Source organism: Pinus tabuliformis, chromosome 1_2 (assembly GCF_031772625.1).
Source record: "Pinus tabuliformis cultivar Carrire ecotype Pingquan chromosome 1_2, CPIR1, whole genome shotgun sequence".
In the NCBI taxonomy this organism is placed as follows: Eukaryota; Viridiplantae; Streptophyta; class Pinopsida; order Pinales; family Pinaceae; genus Pinus; species Pinus tabuliformis.
The window spans coordinates 553,171,269-553,190,342 of NC_142298.1; the positions used below are offsets into that span (position 1 = coordinate 553,171,269).

Below are 19,074 nucleotides of genomic sequence, written 5' to 3' on the forward strand. Positions count from 1 at the left end.
ACTAAACCCTGCCCCTCTTGACACACTGAAGTATCAAGCTCCACCTCTACCTTGATTTGGTGCTCCACTATCTCCTTTCGAGCCTTGTCCTTGGTTGGGACCTTTCTTCGCTTTGCAACTCACACTAGACAACTCGCACTTCCTTTGGCACCTGTCTCTGGCAACTAGAAGTCGAACTGTTGCCCAAATTTGCATTTTGGATAACTTGCATGGACTGCTCTGGCAATCTCGTACGACCATCTCTAGAAAGATGGAAAATCTATGAAACTAAACTAACTGGAGAAAATAAACAGGAATCTCCTCGTCTCTCCTGTTTGACTACCTGTTTTCTACTTGCACTCCCTCCTAGAATGCACAAAACTATTATTGTTGCCTTGCTCTGCCTTCAGTTGCACTTATAAACTACTTGATCTACCAATCTGAAAGTCCTTCTCTGGTGACTAGAACTTGAACTGTAACTCAACAACATGAACTGGCTAGTCTGGGAAACTTGAATGGCATTCTGTAACTGGATAACACAGATTTTTGTAACTATAAATCCTTTGAGAGAAATCTTCGTCTGTGTGTGCAATTTCTCTTCCACCTCGCATTGAATCTGGCCTAACAAACTGCTGCAAACCCTCTAATAGTGCCCAGACAAGAAATATGCTCTCTGAAAATAATAATTGTTGCTCCCTATGCCTGTTGGAATCGCTTTTCTAGACAAATCAAATTTTCTGCCACCGTGCAAATGAAAATTGAACCCTTGCCCAACAATTCGCACTGCCTAGCTAGGCATTGTGCAGCCCCAAAAAATTTCGTCCTACTACTCCCTCTGAACAACGAAATTTTCTCTCTTTCGCCTCTGAGCTCCCTGTCCGTCAAATATGCTCTAATACCACGTGAAATTTTCTTGAAATGCAGCAATTAGAATTAATTCTCCAAACTAATTATTCAATTTATTAATTTTCTGATTAATATCGAATTAATCACACTCTCATTTCTTCACAAAATAAAATAAACGTTGTGGTAATAAAAATGTTGGAAACTGAGAAATGCTAGCACACACACAAAAATTATGACAATGTTATTTTTGGACAAATATCCTTGGAAAAACCCAAGGTGGGAAAATCGATGCAGAAGTGAGGGTTTTTATTATTATTCAGCGGCAGAAATTCTGAGTACAATAAAATGTCACCAATCTGGCGATTTTACCCAAGATAAATAGCGACAAAAATATACTAAGGGATTTTACCCTCTCTCCAAGCAATCTTGGCATCTGACTGCCTCTGAAAAGCAAGTCGTCCAACATGCTCTGTGTTAGTCTTTTTTGTAGCATCGGAAGTGCTCTAGCCTTGAAAATTGGTGGAGAGGCTAAGGCACATGAGTTCTAAAGAACCCAGAAACAGTTTGGTGAAATTCCACCTAGATTGTATTTTATTAAAATAATTAATATTTTTAATGGGGTTCCTAAGTTTAAACTTAGGGAAATTAAAATATTAATTGGTATTAATCAAAATATGGGTGAGAATGATCTAGAAGGCGGATCAAGTCATGTTTTACTCTTAGTCATTGATTAGAAACTTAATCTCGATCATTGAAGTCTCAACAGGAAAAGTATAAAACGGAGGCTTGGGGTTCATTTGGAAACACACACAGCAAGATTGAGGAAATCGATTTTCTGAGGTGAGAAGTTTTCAAGATGAGAATAGATTGGGGAGATCTTACAGCTGAGGGGCAGAGAGAATCTGGGAGAAGGAATTTTCGGAAAATACAAAATAGAGAGGCAGAGAGGGTTTGCAAAGAGGCAGCACAGTAGTCGGGAGAGCTGATGCAGAAAGTTGTCTGTCACGCAGAATCCAGAACTGTCGGAACAACTAGAAATGCTAAAACTACCAGGAACTGCCAGAACAGTCGGGAGAGTTGACGCAGAGGCAACGCAGTAGTCGGGAGAGCTGACGCAGAAAAGTTGTCTATCATGCAGAATCCAAAACTGTCGGGAACAGTCAGAACTGCTAGGAACTGTCGGAACAGCCAGGAGAGCTGACAAAGATGGCAGAGAAGGTGATGCAGGCCAGCGAAGAAATAGTCCGGGTTAGCCAACCTTATGTTGGATCAGCTGGAATTCTGTTGGGTGAAGTGAGGTAAAACTCACTCAGATTTTCCGCCAGTATTTTCTCTGTAAAGGATTGCTAGATGAGCATCCTAGATTTGTATTCAGATATTTTGGCTGCATAATAATAAACCCTCAGAACTACTGCACCGGTTTTCCCGCATTGTGTTTTTCCGGGGACTATTGTATCCAAAAATAAGTGTGTCCTATGTATCTTGTTCTTTGCTCCATTTTCTGTTTCATGAGATCAAATATTTAATTAGTGTAGGCTATAGAAGTAATTTGCTTCAGTATTCAGAAGAAAAACTTGATGAATGTAATTTAAAAATCTAGTACGTGAAGTAGATTCAGATTTGTTGCAGTAGGGGTTCCTTCAAGTGTAGGAATTTTCACATGGTATCAAAGCATTGATTTTGAAACGGAAAGCGCAGATCAAGTGCTGAGCAGTGAGGCCGAAAGCTGCACTTGGCAGCAATTCGAATCCCCTTGAAGGGATTGCACAGTCCTTGCCGGGAAGCAGAACCGAGGAAATCTCTCTTTGAGTGAGTCGACAGAGAGGTACGATTTCCAGTTCGTGGGTTTGCAAAGGCAGAGGGAGTGACGCAAAGCCTCGGCGCATTGCTTAAAGGGCGTAGATTTTGTCGGTGCAAAAATCCGTTGGAAAAGAACGAAGACACATAGAAGTGGAATTTTCTCCTCAAATAAATTTTCGCCAGAAAGTTCGAATTTCTCACTTGCTGAGCAACTGAGCAGTGTTAAGCAATGACTAGAGGAGTCAGTTCGATAGTTGGGTGAGATGACATCGCATGGGCTCAGAGATCAAGACAGGTTGGAAGGTGCTTCCAACTATGTCATATGGAAGACCTGAATCTTAGTTTTTCTAGAGAAATATGATCTCGAGGCCTACGTCAAAATTGTTGTAGTTGTTCCTGCTGACAACGATCAAAAGAAGAAATACAAGGCCAAGCAGGGGAAGGCAAAGAGGCTCATTCTCGATGGAGTTCGAGACGATGTGGTCTCACACTTGCAGGGAAAGGATACAGCCCGAGAGATTTGGGAAGCCTTGTCTTCTCTGTATGAAGACTCTTTCGAACAACAGAAGACGTGTTTGGAGCAGAAGTTGCAGCGGACTATGATGCAGAAAGGAGAAGGGGTGAACCTCTATCTTCAGCATCTTCAGGACACTAGAGACCAACTTGCTGCAGTGGGGTCCACTCCTTAGCCAATCACAATGGTGAGGATAGCCCTGAATGGAGTCTTGGATGAATGTCAAGTTTTCATCCAAAGCATATTGGGTAGAGAAAAACTACCTTCGTGGGAGGAGATGTGGGCGCCTCTTCAACATAAGGAGTTAATGAGGGAATTAATGAAGGTCAACCTCAATGGAAGCAGTGGGAGTGGCACAAAGACGAACGAGAGGATAACGCAGCTCTAGCATTGAAGGGATAGCAGAAGCCGAAGTGGAAGAAGGACATTTCGAAGGTGAAACGTTTCAGTTGTGGCGAGATGGACCACTATGCATCCCAATGTCCTTTGAAGAAAAAGGACAAGGATGAGAAACATGATCCTAAGGCTGCTTCAACAAAGATTGATGAGGATAAGTTTTCCATGAGTGCCCATGCATCTCCAGGAGAGAGATGGGGTGATATTGAGTTGTAGTCAAGAGGATTGATCTAAAGATGATCTAAGGTTGTCATTGATGTCAACCCAAGCAGCACCAGGGGCTACCCTAATCTTGCAAGGGAATTTTGACTCGACAACTTACTTTATTTTGAGTCAAGGATCTTCTAAATAGATTCTACTCGAGATGTTTCCATTGATATATGGCACGCCAAGTAATTCTTCACGATTTGAGAAATATTCATGTTTGAAGTTAGTAACCCTAGTTAGTGGACTAAAATCCTATGGGGTTGTGGCATAGCACTCATAATTGGTTTTGGTCATTGAATAGTCATTAATCAATCATTTTTTAAGCTCGTAAAATCCCTCCAACATTCTCTATAGAAGCCTCTCTCAACTCTATAAAAAGAAATCTCATATATCCTCCAAAGGTAGTGATCATGGTATTTTCACTATAACTTCATTTATACGAAGTCTTAGATTATGAAATTAAAACCCATTTGATTCGCAATCCTAATGAACGTCGCGACCGAATTTCAAATCTTGGTTCGCTATATTTTCGGAGATATGATCTGTGGAAGTTAGGGTTTTTGCAGGTTGTCGAATTTCATCTCAAAGAAGTGACCTTGGGAAAATCGTCATAACTCTCTCTCTGAGAAGAGGATTGGAATTCTGTAAAAAGTGGTGAATAGTGCACGGACTGTAGTTTTCTGTGTATCAATTTCGGAGTCGAAAGAGGAAACAGTGACATGTGGCACGTCATACAAGTTTGCTCTACTGAACTAGTCCATAATTAGGTCATTGTGAGAGATTGGGCATAACTTTGCCTTGAAGAGTCCAAATTGGGTCAAACCAGTGGCATTGGAAAGAAGACTCAGAGGAGTTCTACAAGACCGAAGATCACATGTTGGGGATCTGAAATCGCAGAGATACATCAGATTAAATATCGTGCTCCTAGAAAGAAAAAAAAGCTAGATCAAGTGTTGTCAAGGGGTGCAAAGGACCAGACTTTCTAGGGCAACAAAGAGCAAGGTGCAGCAAAATGATGCAGCAGAGGTAAGCTACAAGTAAGTATCTTTTGTATATGCGTGTTCATCTCTTAATTACATTAGGTTCTTTGTATCCTAGTTTGTTGTTTTTGTTTAGCACTGACATATGCTCTGCAGGATGAGGTAAGTTTTGCTATTATCATGTCACGGGTATTTCCTTGAAGACTTTTTGCAGGTACTATATATTCATCAAGAGAAGACTCAATGCATAATCTAATGTTCTGAAAAATGAGAAAGGGTAGCATGACAAGAGCAGCAATCAAGGTGCAGAACAGCAACAAGAAGTTCACCACATGAAGTCTTCAAGTGGGCAGCACTAGATACAAACATTGTAAAAGTATCATTGTATAGAGTCATTGTAAAAGCATCTTTGTAAAGTTGTACGAGTGTCTATCTGCCAAGAGTTGAAGAGGCAATGTCGAGAGGTCTAGGATCATCATTAGGTGGTTGTGTCATAGTTGGGGTTATGGTCTAGTGTGTCGTCTTCTTCTACATCATTCTATATCATTGTAAAGTGGACCATTTTCCTTGGTATGGGAGTCCATTCTTCTTTTATTCTTCTGTAGGGTGGTAGGGTGGTGCTAGGCTGGTGCATGAAGTCACCAACAAGTTCAAGCCTGTGAAAACTTCAGGGTGGTAGGGTGGTGCTAGGGTGAGTTGTAGCTCATTGGGTGTTGGGGCATCTATTCAGTTGACTACTGAAGAATCTCAGGTGTTGGAGCGTCCATCCAGTGGGAGCTGGAGAAGAATGCTTTTCTAGATTCTAGGAAGTTGGAGCTTTCTTTTCAATTGGAGTTGAAGATTAAAGAATTATTAGAAAAGTGTTCGGTGCTTTTTGACCCGGAGAGGGTTTTCCACCTAAAATTTTTGTGCCTCTTGTGTTCTTTTATTCACTATTGTCACTGCATAAACATTAATGATAATTGAAGATTAACTAATGCTCTAAAAAGATTTAAAAGTGCTAATTGCTAAGGAATATTGATCCAACCCCCTCTCAGTATTTTCCAACATACATGTGGGCAGGATCCTTGAGGAGTTCACCTCTTGGATCAATTCCTTGCTACGAGAGCCCAAGATTCAGCAATAACGAGATGGACTTAGTGTCAAATGATGCAGTGGAGTGTTTGGAGAACAGATGCAGTAACTGGGGACCGGACACTGATCAGCGCAAAGCAAGGTTGGCAGCAGTGCAGTTGGCACAGTGCAGGAGTCAGCAGTAGTGCAAAAGATTCAGAGGGTCAGAATCAACAGCTGTTAGATTCCAACATTCATTGTATTATAATGAACACAGTTAAATTCAGCTAATTTTGGATGTTTTTCAATTGCTTCCCTCAGCAATTGAGTTGTAATACGGATGCAATGTTAGTAGTGGCAGTGCTAGCAGCATAGCATATGCAGCATTTGAGAGAGTTGTAGTACAGATGCAACAGTGTCAATGGCAGTGTCATGTGAAGCAATACAGTAGCAGCAGTAGCATAGTGTTGGTGGCAGCAACAGTGTAGAAATGAGGTGCTTCAGAAACAAAGCAGCTTGCAGGTGGACATTGTCACTAGAGCACTTTCCTCGCTAAGAGGGAGTGTTAGTTTTTTGGTAGCATTGGAAGTGCTCTAGCCTTGAAAATTGGTGGAGAGGCTAAGGCACATGAGTTCTAAAGAACCCAAAAACCATTTCATGAAATTCCACCCGGATTGTATTTTATTAAAATAATTAATATGTTTAATGGGGTTCCTAAGTCTAAACTTAGGGAAATTAAAATATTAATGGATATATCAAAATATGGGTGAGAATGATCTAGAAGGCAGATCAAGTCATGTTTTAATCTTAGCTGTTGATTAGAGACTTAATCTCGGCCGTTGAAGTTCTAACAGGAAAAGCATAAAATGGAGGCTTAGGGTTCATTTGGAAACACACGCACAGAGATTGAGGAAATTGATTTTCTGAGGTGAGCAGTTCTCAGGAGAAAAATCGCTTGGGGAGATCTTGCAACTAAGGGCAAAGAGAATCTGGGAGAAGGATTTTCCGGAAAATACAGAACAGAGAGGCGGAGAGAGCTTGCAGAGAAGCAGCGCAATAGTCAGGAGAGCTAACACAGAAAGTTGCATGTCACGCAGAATCTAGCACCGTCGGAACAGCCAGAACTGTCGGGAACTGCCGGAACTACCAGAACAGCCGAGAGAGTTGACGCCGAGGCAGCACATTAGCGGAGAGAGCTGACGCAGAAAAGTTGTCTGTCACGCAAAATCCAGAACTGACGGGAACAACCGAAACTGCCAAGAACTGCTGGAACAGTCAGGAGAGCTGATGCAGAGGGCAGAGAAGGTGACACAGGGCCAGCGTAGAAATAGTCGGGGTTAGCCAGTCTTGTGTCTGATCAACTAGAATTTTGTCGGGTGAAGTGAGGTAAAACTCACTCAGATTTTCTGCCAGTATTTTCTCTGTAAAGGATTGCTAGATGAGCATCCTAGATTTGTATTCATATATTTCTCCTGCATAATAATAAACCTCAGAACTACTGCATCGGTTTTCCCACATTGGGTTTTTCCGGGGACTATTGTGTCCAAAAATAAGTGTCCTATGTATCTTGTTCTTTGCTCTGTTTTCTGTTTCATGAGATCAAATATTTAATTAGTGTAGGCTACAGAAGTAATTTTCTTGAGTATTCAAAAGAATAACTTGATGAATGTAATTTAAAAATCAAGTAGTTGAAGTAGATTCAGCTTTGATGCAGTTGGGTTCCTTCAAGTGTACGAATTTTCACACTCTGCACAAACCCTGTGACACCCTTGTGTAGACCCTCTCACGCTCAGCCCGGAACTACTACCAATCAAGGCATCCTACCTACTGCTAACTAGGAAACTGTATCTTCGGCACTCTGAAAAACCTTCTCGACCTCTAGAACTGAAAAAAACCTTCCCTTCAGTCCAATCAAATTGCTCCGCTAAAGCAACTGCGCAGTCCTTGAGCTGCTTCCTGGAGAATAACTCGACCCCCTCTTTCTAACTCTCTGGAACTAGAAACTCCTCCAGAATACTGCTCTACTGCCCCTCTGCCACCTACTACTCACCCACTAGCTCGATCTCCACTGCTGAATCACTCCTGCTACTGGGAATTTGAACTGCCTAGGCAACTGAGTATCTGCACTGGTGTGTTCTCCATCTACCCATCGACCTCTTCTTATAATCTCCAGTTGGGACTCCAACGGCCACGATTAAAACTTAATTCATTGTTGAGATCATCTCCAAGTCGATCTGCGTGAGTTTCTAAAGAATTCTCACCTTTTTCAATTAGTTAAAATTAATTAACCATTTTTCCTAATTTAGACTTAGGAAATTTTTAATTATGGTCAATTAATTTAAGTGAGCCATCTCTAGGTGGAATTTCTAGAAACGATTTCTCGATTTTGGAGAACTCATGTGTTTTAGCATCTCCACAGTCTCGAGACTAGAACACCATCTGATGCTACAAAAACTAACACCTAGTATTTCCTTGAGCAGCTGCCTTGTTTGACAATGTTAAAATATATGTAGTTGATGTTGAGAGTTTACTAAGTGAAGGGTTTCCTGAACTGAGAGGACATTGTTTGCACTATTAATGACATGAGCATGTACTAATGAATAGAAAGAGGGTTCATATTGTTATACATATCGTTACAACCCTAAAATTGTTTGACTAAAGCTTAGTACTACTAGGGTTTGGACAGAGGTCGTTTTGCAGGTTGAGATGATATTGATAAGCAGAGGCATTTTACTGACATCTGATCAGAGCAATGGTTGTACAAAAGAGACCTGTTGTGGATCTATCTCTATGCTATTAGGGTTTTCCATTGGATATACATGTTGCCCAACAGTTTGTTTGAGCAAACAGTGTAGAGTCCTCCTGGATTGTTCAACTAGGATTTTGATCCTTTTGAGAGAGTTGATATTGTTGTTGATGACCTTGTGCCAATATTGCAGATTGACAAAGTCAGCAGATTTTTTTTTTTTTTTTTTATGTTGATATTGAGCACAGGTGTATCCAATCTGAAAATATATGAAATATCGTCCGCTGTGGTGAATTGATGGTTGGAGCCCCCAATGCAAGTGATGGCTTGTTGAGTAGGGTGGAAGGGTGGTGCAAGGTGGAGAGTGTAGTCTCCTTCAGGATGGAGCCTAAAAACACTTCAGGGTGGCAGCATGGTGCAAGACGAAGATTTGAGTCTCCTTCAGGTTGGAGCCTGAGAACACTTCAAGGCAACACGGTGCTGCAAGGGCAAGTTGGAGCTTGCAGGGTGTTGGAGCATCCTTTTATTTGGAGTTGATAAAACCAGGGTGTCGAACCATCCTTCCAGTTGAAGCCGGTAAAACCAGGGAGTTGGAGCTTCCTTCAGGTTGGAGCCTGTAAATTAGGGGGTTGGAGCCTCCTTCCAATTGCAGCTGGAGAATCTTGGAAGTTGGATCTTCCTATTGATGTAACCCTTAAACTTATATTAAAAGTGTTCGGTGGTTTTTCTCCCGGAAGGGTTTCCACCTAAAAATCTCTTGTGTACTATCTTTGATGATATGCATTGTTGAATGGTTTTGCTAACTGATTAATGTTTAAATGTTATGGCTAAATTGTTAAAAAGAACGAAATATTGATTCATCCTCCTCTCAATATTTCCAACAGATTACACAAATTTTGAAGGAATGATCCACTGGGAGGCTACATAGCCACGTGAAGAGGTGAACAAGAATTGTACTCTGCCCTATACCCTATACCCTACCATCTCCTGTGTCATCAAATGAAATTTGGGGGGTCACTCCAACCATCACGGAAGCTTGTCCACCTCTGCCCCCATCCCCTCATCCTGCAAACTTGGTCAAACATAGAAAATATGTGTTATTTCTTTGAAGGTACCTTCCAGGCTAAGCTAACCTTGAATTTGAAAGAATTCAGATAATTTCTTTGAAAATACCTTCCAGGTTAAGCTAACCTTGAATTTCAAAGAATACAGATAATTGACAGACCAACCAAATGCATCTAAATGATTCCAGGCATGATAGCCCACCTTTTAGGATGATGAACAGATTTTCAATAAGATATTATTCTGAGTATGCTCCAATTAGAATCATTCCAAGAAAACTGACAAAAAGTGGTAAGCCCAATGACAAAACAGAAACCACATTCATGAGGCCAAGCTGAGTATATTTCCAAATAATATGGAGCTAACATGGTCCTAGGGAAAAGAAACATGCTTTTCATTGCATTAAGGATGTGATTTATGTATGTCATACATGGAGGTTAAAATGTTTAAATCATTTCTTACAGATAAGAATTCATGAATGTATCATAAAGCGCTCAAAACATAAATGAAAAACTACAGAAGACATTTTAGCTTAGTAAAATTGTATCCAAGGCATATTTGCAGTTCCCGCGACTTAATTATGATTATTCAAATGTCTTGTGAGGAGAAAATCTTCTCCAACAGAAAATATATATACAGAATGATTTTCAGTAAAATTTGTATCCAAGACATTTGTAGTTCCCGCTACTTAATTACGATCATTCACATGTCTTGAGACAAGATAATCTCCTACAACAGAAAATATATACAGAATGATTTTTCATTAATCTATTTTGTCAAGTACAATTGTAGCCTTTTTTATTGAACCAAAGTCAGGTTCATGTTAATCGCACAATGACTAATTGCATGAACAAAACAGTCAAATGTATCACTTTTGAAGCAAGCTCCACCTGTAAGATAGAATTGCTTAACAAAACAATGGCTGGAACGCCCAAAAGCTGAAAGGTGGCTCTTCAAGTCAAGTCATATGTAGTTCTTTCTGAAGCTTCAAACTGGAGGGAAACCCATCACTTTGTTTCAGTAGCCAAAGTCGTTTCTTTAAAATGGGAAAAGGTCACATGGAAGGTCTACTTGGAGGCAAGAAAATGCACAAGCCCAATCCCAGTACCAGTTTCTTCTTTAAGTTGTGTTAAGGAACCCTGAACATCATGAAGTTAAACAGGAACTTTTTGATACACAGGTTTAAAATAAACACATTGTCAATGGAATTTGTCAGTCTACACTGACACAATCTTTTAAGAGAGGAGTCAAGCTAGGGTCTGCAGAAGACTAGTCAGAAAACATATGCATGCTCATTGCTTTCTTCCTGAAACCGTCTTCTTCACTGCACCTACAGCTACTAGGAACTCATCAAGAGAAGACAGTGTTTTCATGTCATCTGGAGGAAAGTAGCTAGCAGCCCTCCCTAAGATGGTGCTTAGAGATAAAGAGAGAATAGGGCCCACGCTCAATTTCTCGCCCAAAAGGTCATTCAGAAATGCAAAGGCAGCCTTGAAATCTGCCGGACTAGCAGACACAGGTGCAGCAAAGTGAGCTGGAATGATTCTCTTAAAAGGCCAATCGGCGACAATGCGATCAACCCAATTCTTTACCTGCAAAGTTCATCCAGTAATGCATATCATCTGATTCTGATCCAGGAAGAATTTCATCATACAACAAACTGAGAGAGACTAACAGTTACTCAGAGAGATGAGCAGTAAGGTAATTGTGTTCTTTTCTGAATAAAATGAGACAAGAAATGTTGCTTTGTATAGATGTGTGCACTCTGGACGAGAAGAACACAAATAGGATATTTTCGAAATATATGTATTCTATGGATGCCTCGTTGTGGTACACGTAGGGTTGTGCCAAGGTGTGGGCACATGTGGATGTGTAAATATGTGCAGCTGTAGGTGTATAGGTGTACGTTTAACAGAGGCAGAAATAACCTTCTCCGGAACTTTGCTGAAGACCAGTGTTTTGACAATTGGCGAGACAATGAGTTTCTGTGACATCTGTGTAAATGTCCTCTGTGGCTCAAGAAGATCCGATGGACCTAAAAATAGTATTTGAAGAACCATTCTCTCCCAACCTGCAAAGTGCTTGGACAGAATGAATAAACAAGTATTCGAACAGGGATAAAGCAACATTTAAATCAATGAATATCAATGGCACTACCTCCAAATCACAAATCCCAAATACAGAATCCCATTTCTCAACTTTAAAGCAATAAACATAATGTTACTTATATAAGATGGACTTTATACAACAAATATATGTAAGATTCAATATTCCATCTTCTACAAGCTGATCAAGCACCCTCTTTTTAGTGAAATAAAACTCACGACTCGGTTCAATAATTCATAAAGGTTGAGTTTAAGAATGATAGAAGACCTCCAGGTAACAGAATCTAATGCTTATAGCTATCTTTTAATGAAAGCCACTATTTGTGATTATGAAAAATAAAATATGACTCAATTCAATATTTTACACTCATCGTATGGCCTTTAAAAGATATCAGCATATGAGCACTTTTTACATTGTTATCATGGCCCTAAAAGACGTGAAGTAAATATCAACTCTGGCAACTACAGTTTATCAATTTCACATATAAATTGGAAAAGAACATGAGAAACACAAAGGCAACATTTCTGAAGTAGAGCAGTGTGGAAAACAAGACAAAAAGGGAAACGTTTTATGGACAACTGCATTGGACTGTCTTCCTATCTAGATTTTGGGGAATCTAACTTACCCTTCTGCCGTGTTTTTTTATTGTCAACAACAGCTTCATTTGGAACATTCTTCCCTTTGCTCAACAGTCTCACTGCTAATCCATTCTTAGCTGCTGCTAGAAGCGCCTCTTTGCTGATTGTTTCTGGTGGCTGCTTTGGCACATAGATTACTGCATCAGTTACCAGCAATGTTCGAGATCTTTTGTGGTAGAATGCAACCTCCACGTAAGGCCCAATACCTGTGGCCATGTATGACAAAAATATATGTCAGATCATATTCATATTCAATAAAATTGTAAGAATTGAGAGATTAGACTACAAAAAGTTACTCCCAGAGAAGCTGTCAAATGACTTAAGTTCATCTTTAAATCCATTCCTCTACTATTCCCTGTAATTCTTCTCTATAAGCCTGAAGTTACTTGATCCTAACCAAGGAAAATATCCAGACTAGAATAATCAAATCATTTTAGGCAAGAAATTAATTCTTGAGAAGCTAAGCATATTGAATCAATGAACCAAAACAAAAGCAAGCAGCAACAGAGTAGTAGGAAATAACAAGATATTTTACTGACAATGATCAATATTCACTAAATGAAGTTGAATAAAGTAAGATGAGCTTACCAACTTCAGGAGAACTAAGAAGCTTCTGTTCAATCTCATCAAACCATGGAGTTAATCTGTCCTCATCTCGGAGTGTTCTAGCACCGAATATTCCAAAGAACTCAAGTGGCAAGTTTATTGGCCAACTCCATTGTCTTGGTGCCACCCAGATATTTGCTTGAGGGAATTTTCTAGAAAACGGTCCCACAAAAATTTTGTGTTCATATGCAAAAGTGGGAAGAATAATGTGTTCAACAGGAGCCTCCAACTCTTTCAATAGCTGCCACCCTCCAAAACAAATAGCATTTACAAAATTAAATACTACAATTTTCCCAATCAGTTGAGTGGGCACAAAAGTAGACATACAAGAATCATAAAAACATATCTTGAAGAGTAATAAGACTATTAGAAGACTGTCTTCAAGTATAAGCACATATTATCAATGTTGCAGTTATCGTTATCGGGATATTATCGGCGAAGGGAAAAAATCGGAAAAAATCGTAAAAATCGGGGAAAAATCGTAAAATACAAAAATATTCATTTTTTTTCAAGTTTTTTAATATTTGAAGCATCTACAACATAAAATAAATACATTGACACATAAATATGATAAAAGAACTAATATATAAGATGTGTAATATCATTTCTATTGCTACATCACACATAACAGTGAATCATGTCCTGGGACCTGAATAGTAAGTCATGACTCCTGAGTCCTAACTAAGCCTCAAAATATCAACATAAAATATAATAATGTATCTCATATCATGAGTCATAATGTCGTATGCAATGAAATGAACCAAATAACTAAAGTCTAATACTACTAATTTCCTCTGCCCCTCTTGCGAGAAAATGCAATAGCTTTCCTTTTCTCTCTAGATATAGATGTCGGTGGAGTTGGCAGTGGACTCTGCTGTACTCTAGAAGTTGAAGAACTAGGAGCTATAGGAGGTAGACCACGTCCAGTACTGGTGGCAGGGGTAGCCCGGGTAGGTGGTGTCACCTCCTCCTCCTGTTGCTCCTCCTCCTCCTCCTCTTCCTCCTCCCCCTCCACTACCTCCTGCTCTAACCAATCATTAGCAGACTCCATGAGAGGCCTCTCAGCCTCAACCCTCCATGCAGCAATGGTGTCAATCCCATCCAATGAGATGGCCTCCATATCAGGTATCCTCTCAAGCTGCCTCACCCACAATCAAAGATTGTAGTAGACGTAGACCATGTCATTAAGTCGTTGGGACTCCAACCTGTACAAAGATCATGAAATAATAATTATAAAAAAATACTGTTTAATGAATTCAAAAAATTATTTGGAAATTTGCAAAATTTTAAGTTTTAACTTTTACGTTTAACCTGTTGCGCTTCTTGTTGTGTATTTTTTCAAATACACTCCAATTGTGCTTGCATCCTAAGGAGCTACATGTTTGGCTGAAGATTCGAATGGCAAGATTTTGCAGAAATGGTACCTTGGCACCATACATTCTCCACCATGCATCTACAACACAATTACAAATAAAATTTTAAATAAACATAAGAAAAAAATGAAATTTGAAAGTTGAAGCAAAGTATGAAGTTATGAACTTGAAGAGACAATGAAATTTGAAACAAACTAAACAATACCTGGCATTTTAGTCATCCTATCAGTCACAGCCATGTCAAAGCCAAATGTGCCACTTGCCATCCTATATGTCTCAATTTCTTTGGAGATTTTTGTACGTTCTGCTGGAGATTGCCCCATCCTCTGAACACAGGTTAAGAATCTATCCATGATCTCAACATCAAATACAAACCCACATGGATAAGAAAATGTGGGGTTTAGGTAGATCCCTGCAGCATGAATGAGATGATGGAATGTGTTGTTCCATCGTTCATCAATCACTTCCCATAAGAGAGTTGTCTCTGAAACCCCTCATCTTCCTTATCATCATAGTAGGCCCGAATGGATTCTTTGGCCCTGTCCATGGCCTCATACAAATAGCTCATTGCGAGCTTCTCACCATCAACTAATTGAAGAACCTTTACCAAAGGTTCAGTAACGATGCACACCTCCTGCACTCCCGCCCAGAACTCTTCCTGGTATGAAACTACTTTGCATATGGCCTCTCCCTCTAGTTTGCGGCTCATTGTCAAAGCACGCCACTCCTCTGAAAGAAACATTCTCTTCACATCCCACATAGAATTCAAGAGGGATTGAAGAGATATGAAACTAGTGGCAAATTGTGTAATGGCGGGGCGCACCAACTCTTTTTTGTTGGTAAATTTTCTCATCAAGCTAAGCACAGATGTATGATTACATATAAATTTTGTAATGCTTTTTGATGACTCAACAATATCTTTGACAAAGGAAATTTTCCCTATGTCCTCCAACATCAAGTCAATACAATTTGCAGCACAAGGTGTCCAAAATAAAGTAGGATGCCTCTCCATAAGCATCCTGCCAGCAGCAACATAATTTGCAGCATTGTCCATTGTGACTTAGACAACATGTTCTGCACCCACCTCCAAAATAAACACATCCAGAAAATCACATAAAGTTTTTGCATCTTTGATATGTGAGATGCATCAATAGATTTCATAAACATTGTCCCCTTGGAACAACTAACCAAGAAGTTTATAAGGGTTCTCCCCTTTTGGTCGGTCCAACCATCTGACATCGCAGTGCATCCTGTTTGTGCCCATGATGCCCTAAACTCCTCCAAGCTTTTGGTGCAAACAACTTTTTCATTTTGAAGAATCCGGCCTCTAAAGTCATCATAAGAAGGGATTTTGTACTCTAGGCCAACACCTGCAATAGCATCAAGAATAGGCTAGAAAAATGGATTATTTCTTGCAACGTTGAAAGGAATATCACTCCAAAGGAAAAATTTGGCAAACAACTTGTCAACTTGTTCTTTCTCAAATTTTTTAAGCATTGAAGTGATAGATGGTTCTAAACCAGGCGTGGTTCTAGGAACAAAAAATGATGAGGCAGCTACCGGATTGGTTGTAGATATTGATGCTGAAGTAGAACCAGTGCCACTTCCTTGTTCACCTGAGCCTAACACCCTCTTTGCTAGTTGCTTCTTCATTTCTGCTTTGGCCTCTCTATTGTGCTCTAAACTTTCCAATGATCTCATGGCTCTTCAGATGATTTCCAGATTTGTATTTGAGCAAGGCCCTACATCAAATCCAGGGATTTGTGCCAGGTGATACTTCAATCTATAACCCCCCTGACATATGCTGCCCACACAACTTGCAAAACAAGTTTATTCTATCAAACCCTCCATCAAGTTCACCAAATTCACACAGAGGATCCAATTTCCTTGGCATGTTTGTAACTTGGTTGAACTCTTGACTCTTGAGTTTTAAATTTGTAAGATGAAGTTTGAACTTTGAAGTTGAATGGTGAACCTATGGAAAAATAAGGATTCCAAGTTACAAAAATTAAACAAAATTACATACATGAGTAACATGACAAAACACATTGAATTTTTGACAATTTAACAAACAAAAACACCATCAAATCAACTCAAAAATATTGGATAAACCAATGGGTTATCCAAACCCAACCAAAAACAAAAAAAAAAACAAAACAAACACATAAATTTGGTGCCCATACCGGTTTGTCGAAGAAAATTGATCCTCTCCTCCTCAGCTCTTAATCCATTGGGGGTTTTGAGTCGTTTTCTCCTCCAATCAGCGCCCAATCAACCAAGGTTTTTCTCCTAGGTCACTCCCAATCCACCGATGTTGCTGTCTGATGAAATGAATAAAAAAAAAAACATTTTTTGGTGTTAATAACCCACTATCCGCCGGCCTGACGATAAAAACCATATTGAATCGTGACAAAAAAATAAACATAAATAAATAAATAAATAAAAACGCGTAAAAATCGGGCGATTATATCATTGCTTTTAAAAAATCGCAATAATACGATAAAAGCATGATAATCCATTAGAGCCCAAAATAAGGAAGGAAATTGATGCAAGAAAAAACTACTTTTCCTATGCTTCTAGGAAAATGACAAGCAATACAACTTCCATGTTTTAATAATTATCTACTCTCTTATGCTATGTCATGAGAAAATAAGGTGGTCCACATAGGTACTTGGTTAGATTATGAATTATGGCCATACTCCTCAATCCAATAGAAATACAAATAAATTTTAGCATAGAATTTTTGGTGCATATGTCGTTCTTATTTCTTTTATAATCCTTGTCATATGCCAGAAAGATGAAGAAATGCTATTAGCCAATAAAGATACTCTATTGCACCAGTTTTCAGGGTGGGGGAATGGTGGGGATGGGGGGACGTGTCCGTTTAGGACGGTTAGATCAGACCCCCAAAATTTTCAATAGACGATGGGTTGGGGTTGGCAATAACACACACACACATAGAGAGAGAGAGAGAGAGAGAGAGAATTAAAAATTCTGATCATTATTAACATTCATCGTTTCTTCAGGATTGTAAGCATAACAAGCTATATTATATAGTATTATGTACAACCTTTATACTTGTCAATTCTGAAAAATCTCGAGCAATTTAAAAAAGGGTTGAGTGACATTCCATTATTAGCCGCTAGACATGAACAAATTGCAGTTTAGCTTTAGGAAACTAAGTGTCACTATTTGCAATTTGCAATAAGATCTATGAAGGGTCTATGCAACAAGGAATCGTCTCTATAGCAGTTTTTCTTCCTCATATTTCTTGTTAATGATGATTATGTTAAAACGAAAAAAGGCATTCCTTTCTCAATAGATTTTGCAGAATTTTATGGTCATGTTGAAAACCACTATAAATTACTTTGGTTTTGTAGAGAAATAGATCCATATTTTAGATTAAGAAGGTGATCGAATATGACTTTCTTCAGACATTCAGTACTCAATCCAAGTCATTACTGTCTAATTGTTTTCACAAGGCTTGAGGTTGGGATGGTGGAAGCACTGGACTTGAATGACACTTAGAAAGTACAATATGTAAAGGTTGAGATGACCCAAAAAATGAGAAGAACAAGAGCAATAACGACAAGGATCAGCCCTTTTACATGCTTCATTTCGTGTTTTATTAACATGGAGGCTTTTCCTGTTATAATTTTTTTGTTGAAATACAATATTTAAATCACTAAAAACCCAAATTGAAACCCCCCATACAAAACCCATGTTTTGAGATACAATTTATACAACAAATTTAGATTCATTGTAATACAAAATTAATGGATGAGTAAATGATCATATTTTCCAATTATCAATGTCCATGATTGTCAGAATTGAAGGTTATCCCTAGAGTATTCCTAAAAAATCCCTAAAATTTGCCCTGAACATCCTTGAAATCAGTCCAGAACATCCCTAAAATTTGCCTAAAACATCTTGGGGACATTTCCTAAGGGTCCACAAGTCCCCATAATGAGAAACACAAGGTATGCAAGTTTTTTTGGGGGGCAGGTTCTCATGCAACATAGTAAAGATATAACAGTAGTAGTAATAATAATAATAACCTTATTTTAAAGTCACAGTCAAGCAAAACACCAAATTGGTGCATGAGACCCCCTTGTTTGTGGGACAAAGGACCCACCTCCATGAAATAATTTGTTTGATAAAGTTTATGGATGTGTACATACTCTAACACCCATCTAGAATTGAACTTGTGACCTCTTAGGAGGAAACACACGCTCTTAACCATTAGGCATGTTACCACAAAATCTAGCACCTTCGTGCAAAGTCTTATTAAGCACTCTAGATTAAGAGAAACAATGGGATCAACCACCAATGTCACCTTAGTAATTGTTCCCCTATTGTTTTGTGGATGGATATTATCCCCACAAGGGAGGCACTTCCCTAGTAGATTTCAGATATTAGATAACCCAAGAATTTCCATGCTAAATACCATCCAAGGGTTCTACTAAATAAAATACTCAAAGACGATATTTAGTATAAAGTAAGGCTCCAGCTGAGGCGAGAGATGATTCAAGGTAATGAGTTCAAAGGAGCTATGGCTAAATCTATAGGGATTGAATAGTCTTGGAGAGACTCAAATAAATCCCAAACACATGCTACCTTTAAATTATCAATTGTTGTTGTCGAGTCCCCGCAGCGCAACCAGTTGAAAAAGGTTTTGTTAGTAAGGCGGCCTGTGTTCAAACCTCACTGGGCTGCCAAGCATGCGCTCTGGGAGGAGACATCTGACTTACAAAAAAAAATTATCAAT

General features: G+C 39.2%; 2 protein-coding genes across 2 annotated transcripts in view; both read right to left on the minus strand.

Moving 5' to 3' along the window:
* Window positions 1-10,313: 10,313 nt before the first annotated feature.
* Window positions 10,314-19,074, minus strand: part of LOC149206780 (lysine-tRNA ligase) — an 87,891-nt gene continuing 79,130 nt past the window's right edge. The window contains exons 3-6 of the mRNA XM_089395575.1: window positions 12,916-13,174; window positions 12,315-12,533; window positions 11,512-11,654; window positions 10,314-11,175 (exon numbers count right to left, since the gene is read on the minus strand). Of these exons, the coding sequence (XP_089251701.1) occupies window positions 10,876-11,175; window positions 11,512-11,654; window positions 12,315-12,533; window positions 12,916-13,174 (921 nt within the window). The 3' untranslated portion in view covers window positions 10,314-10,875. The remainder of the gene's footprint in view (window positions 11,176-11,511; window positions 11,655-12,314; window positions 12,534-12,915; window positions 13,175-19,074) is intronic.
* LOC149206781 (uncharacterized) lies at window positions 13,200-16,268 on the minus strand. The gene is made up of 2 exons (XM_089395576.1): window positions 14,245-16,268; window positions 13,200-14,138 (listed from the first exon to the last, which is right to left on the minus strand). Exon 1 carries the CDS (start codon window positions 15,358-15,360, stop codon window positions 14,767-14,769), a length of 594 nt encoding a protein of 197 aa, XP_089251702.1. The 5' UTR covers window positions 15,361-16,268; the 3' UTR covers window positions 13,200-14,138; window positions 14,245-14,766.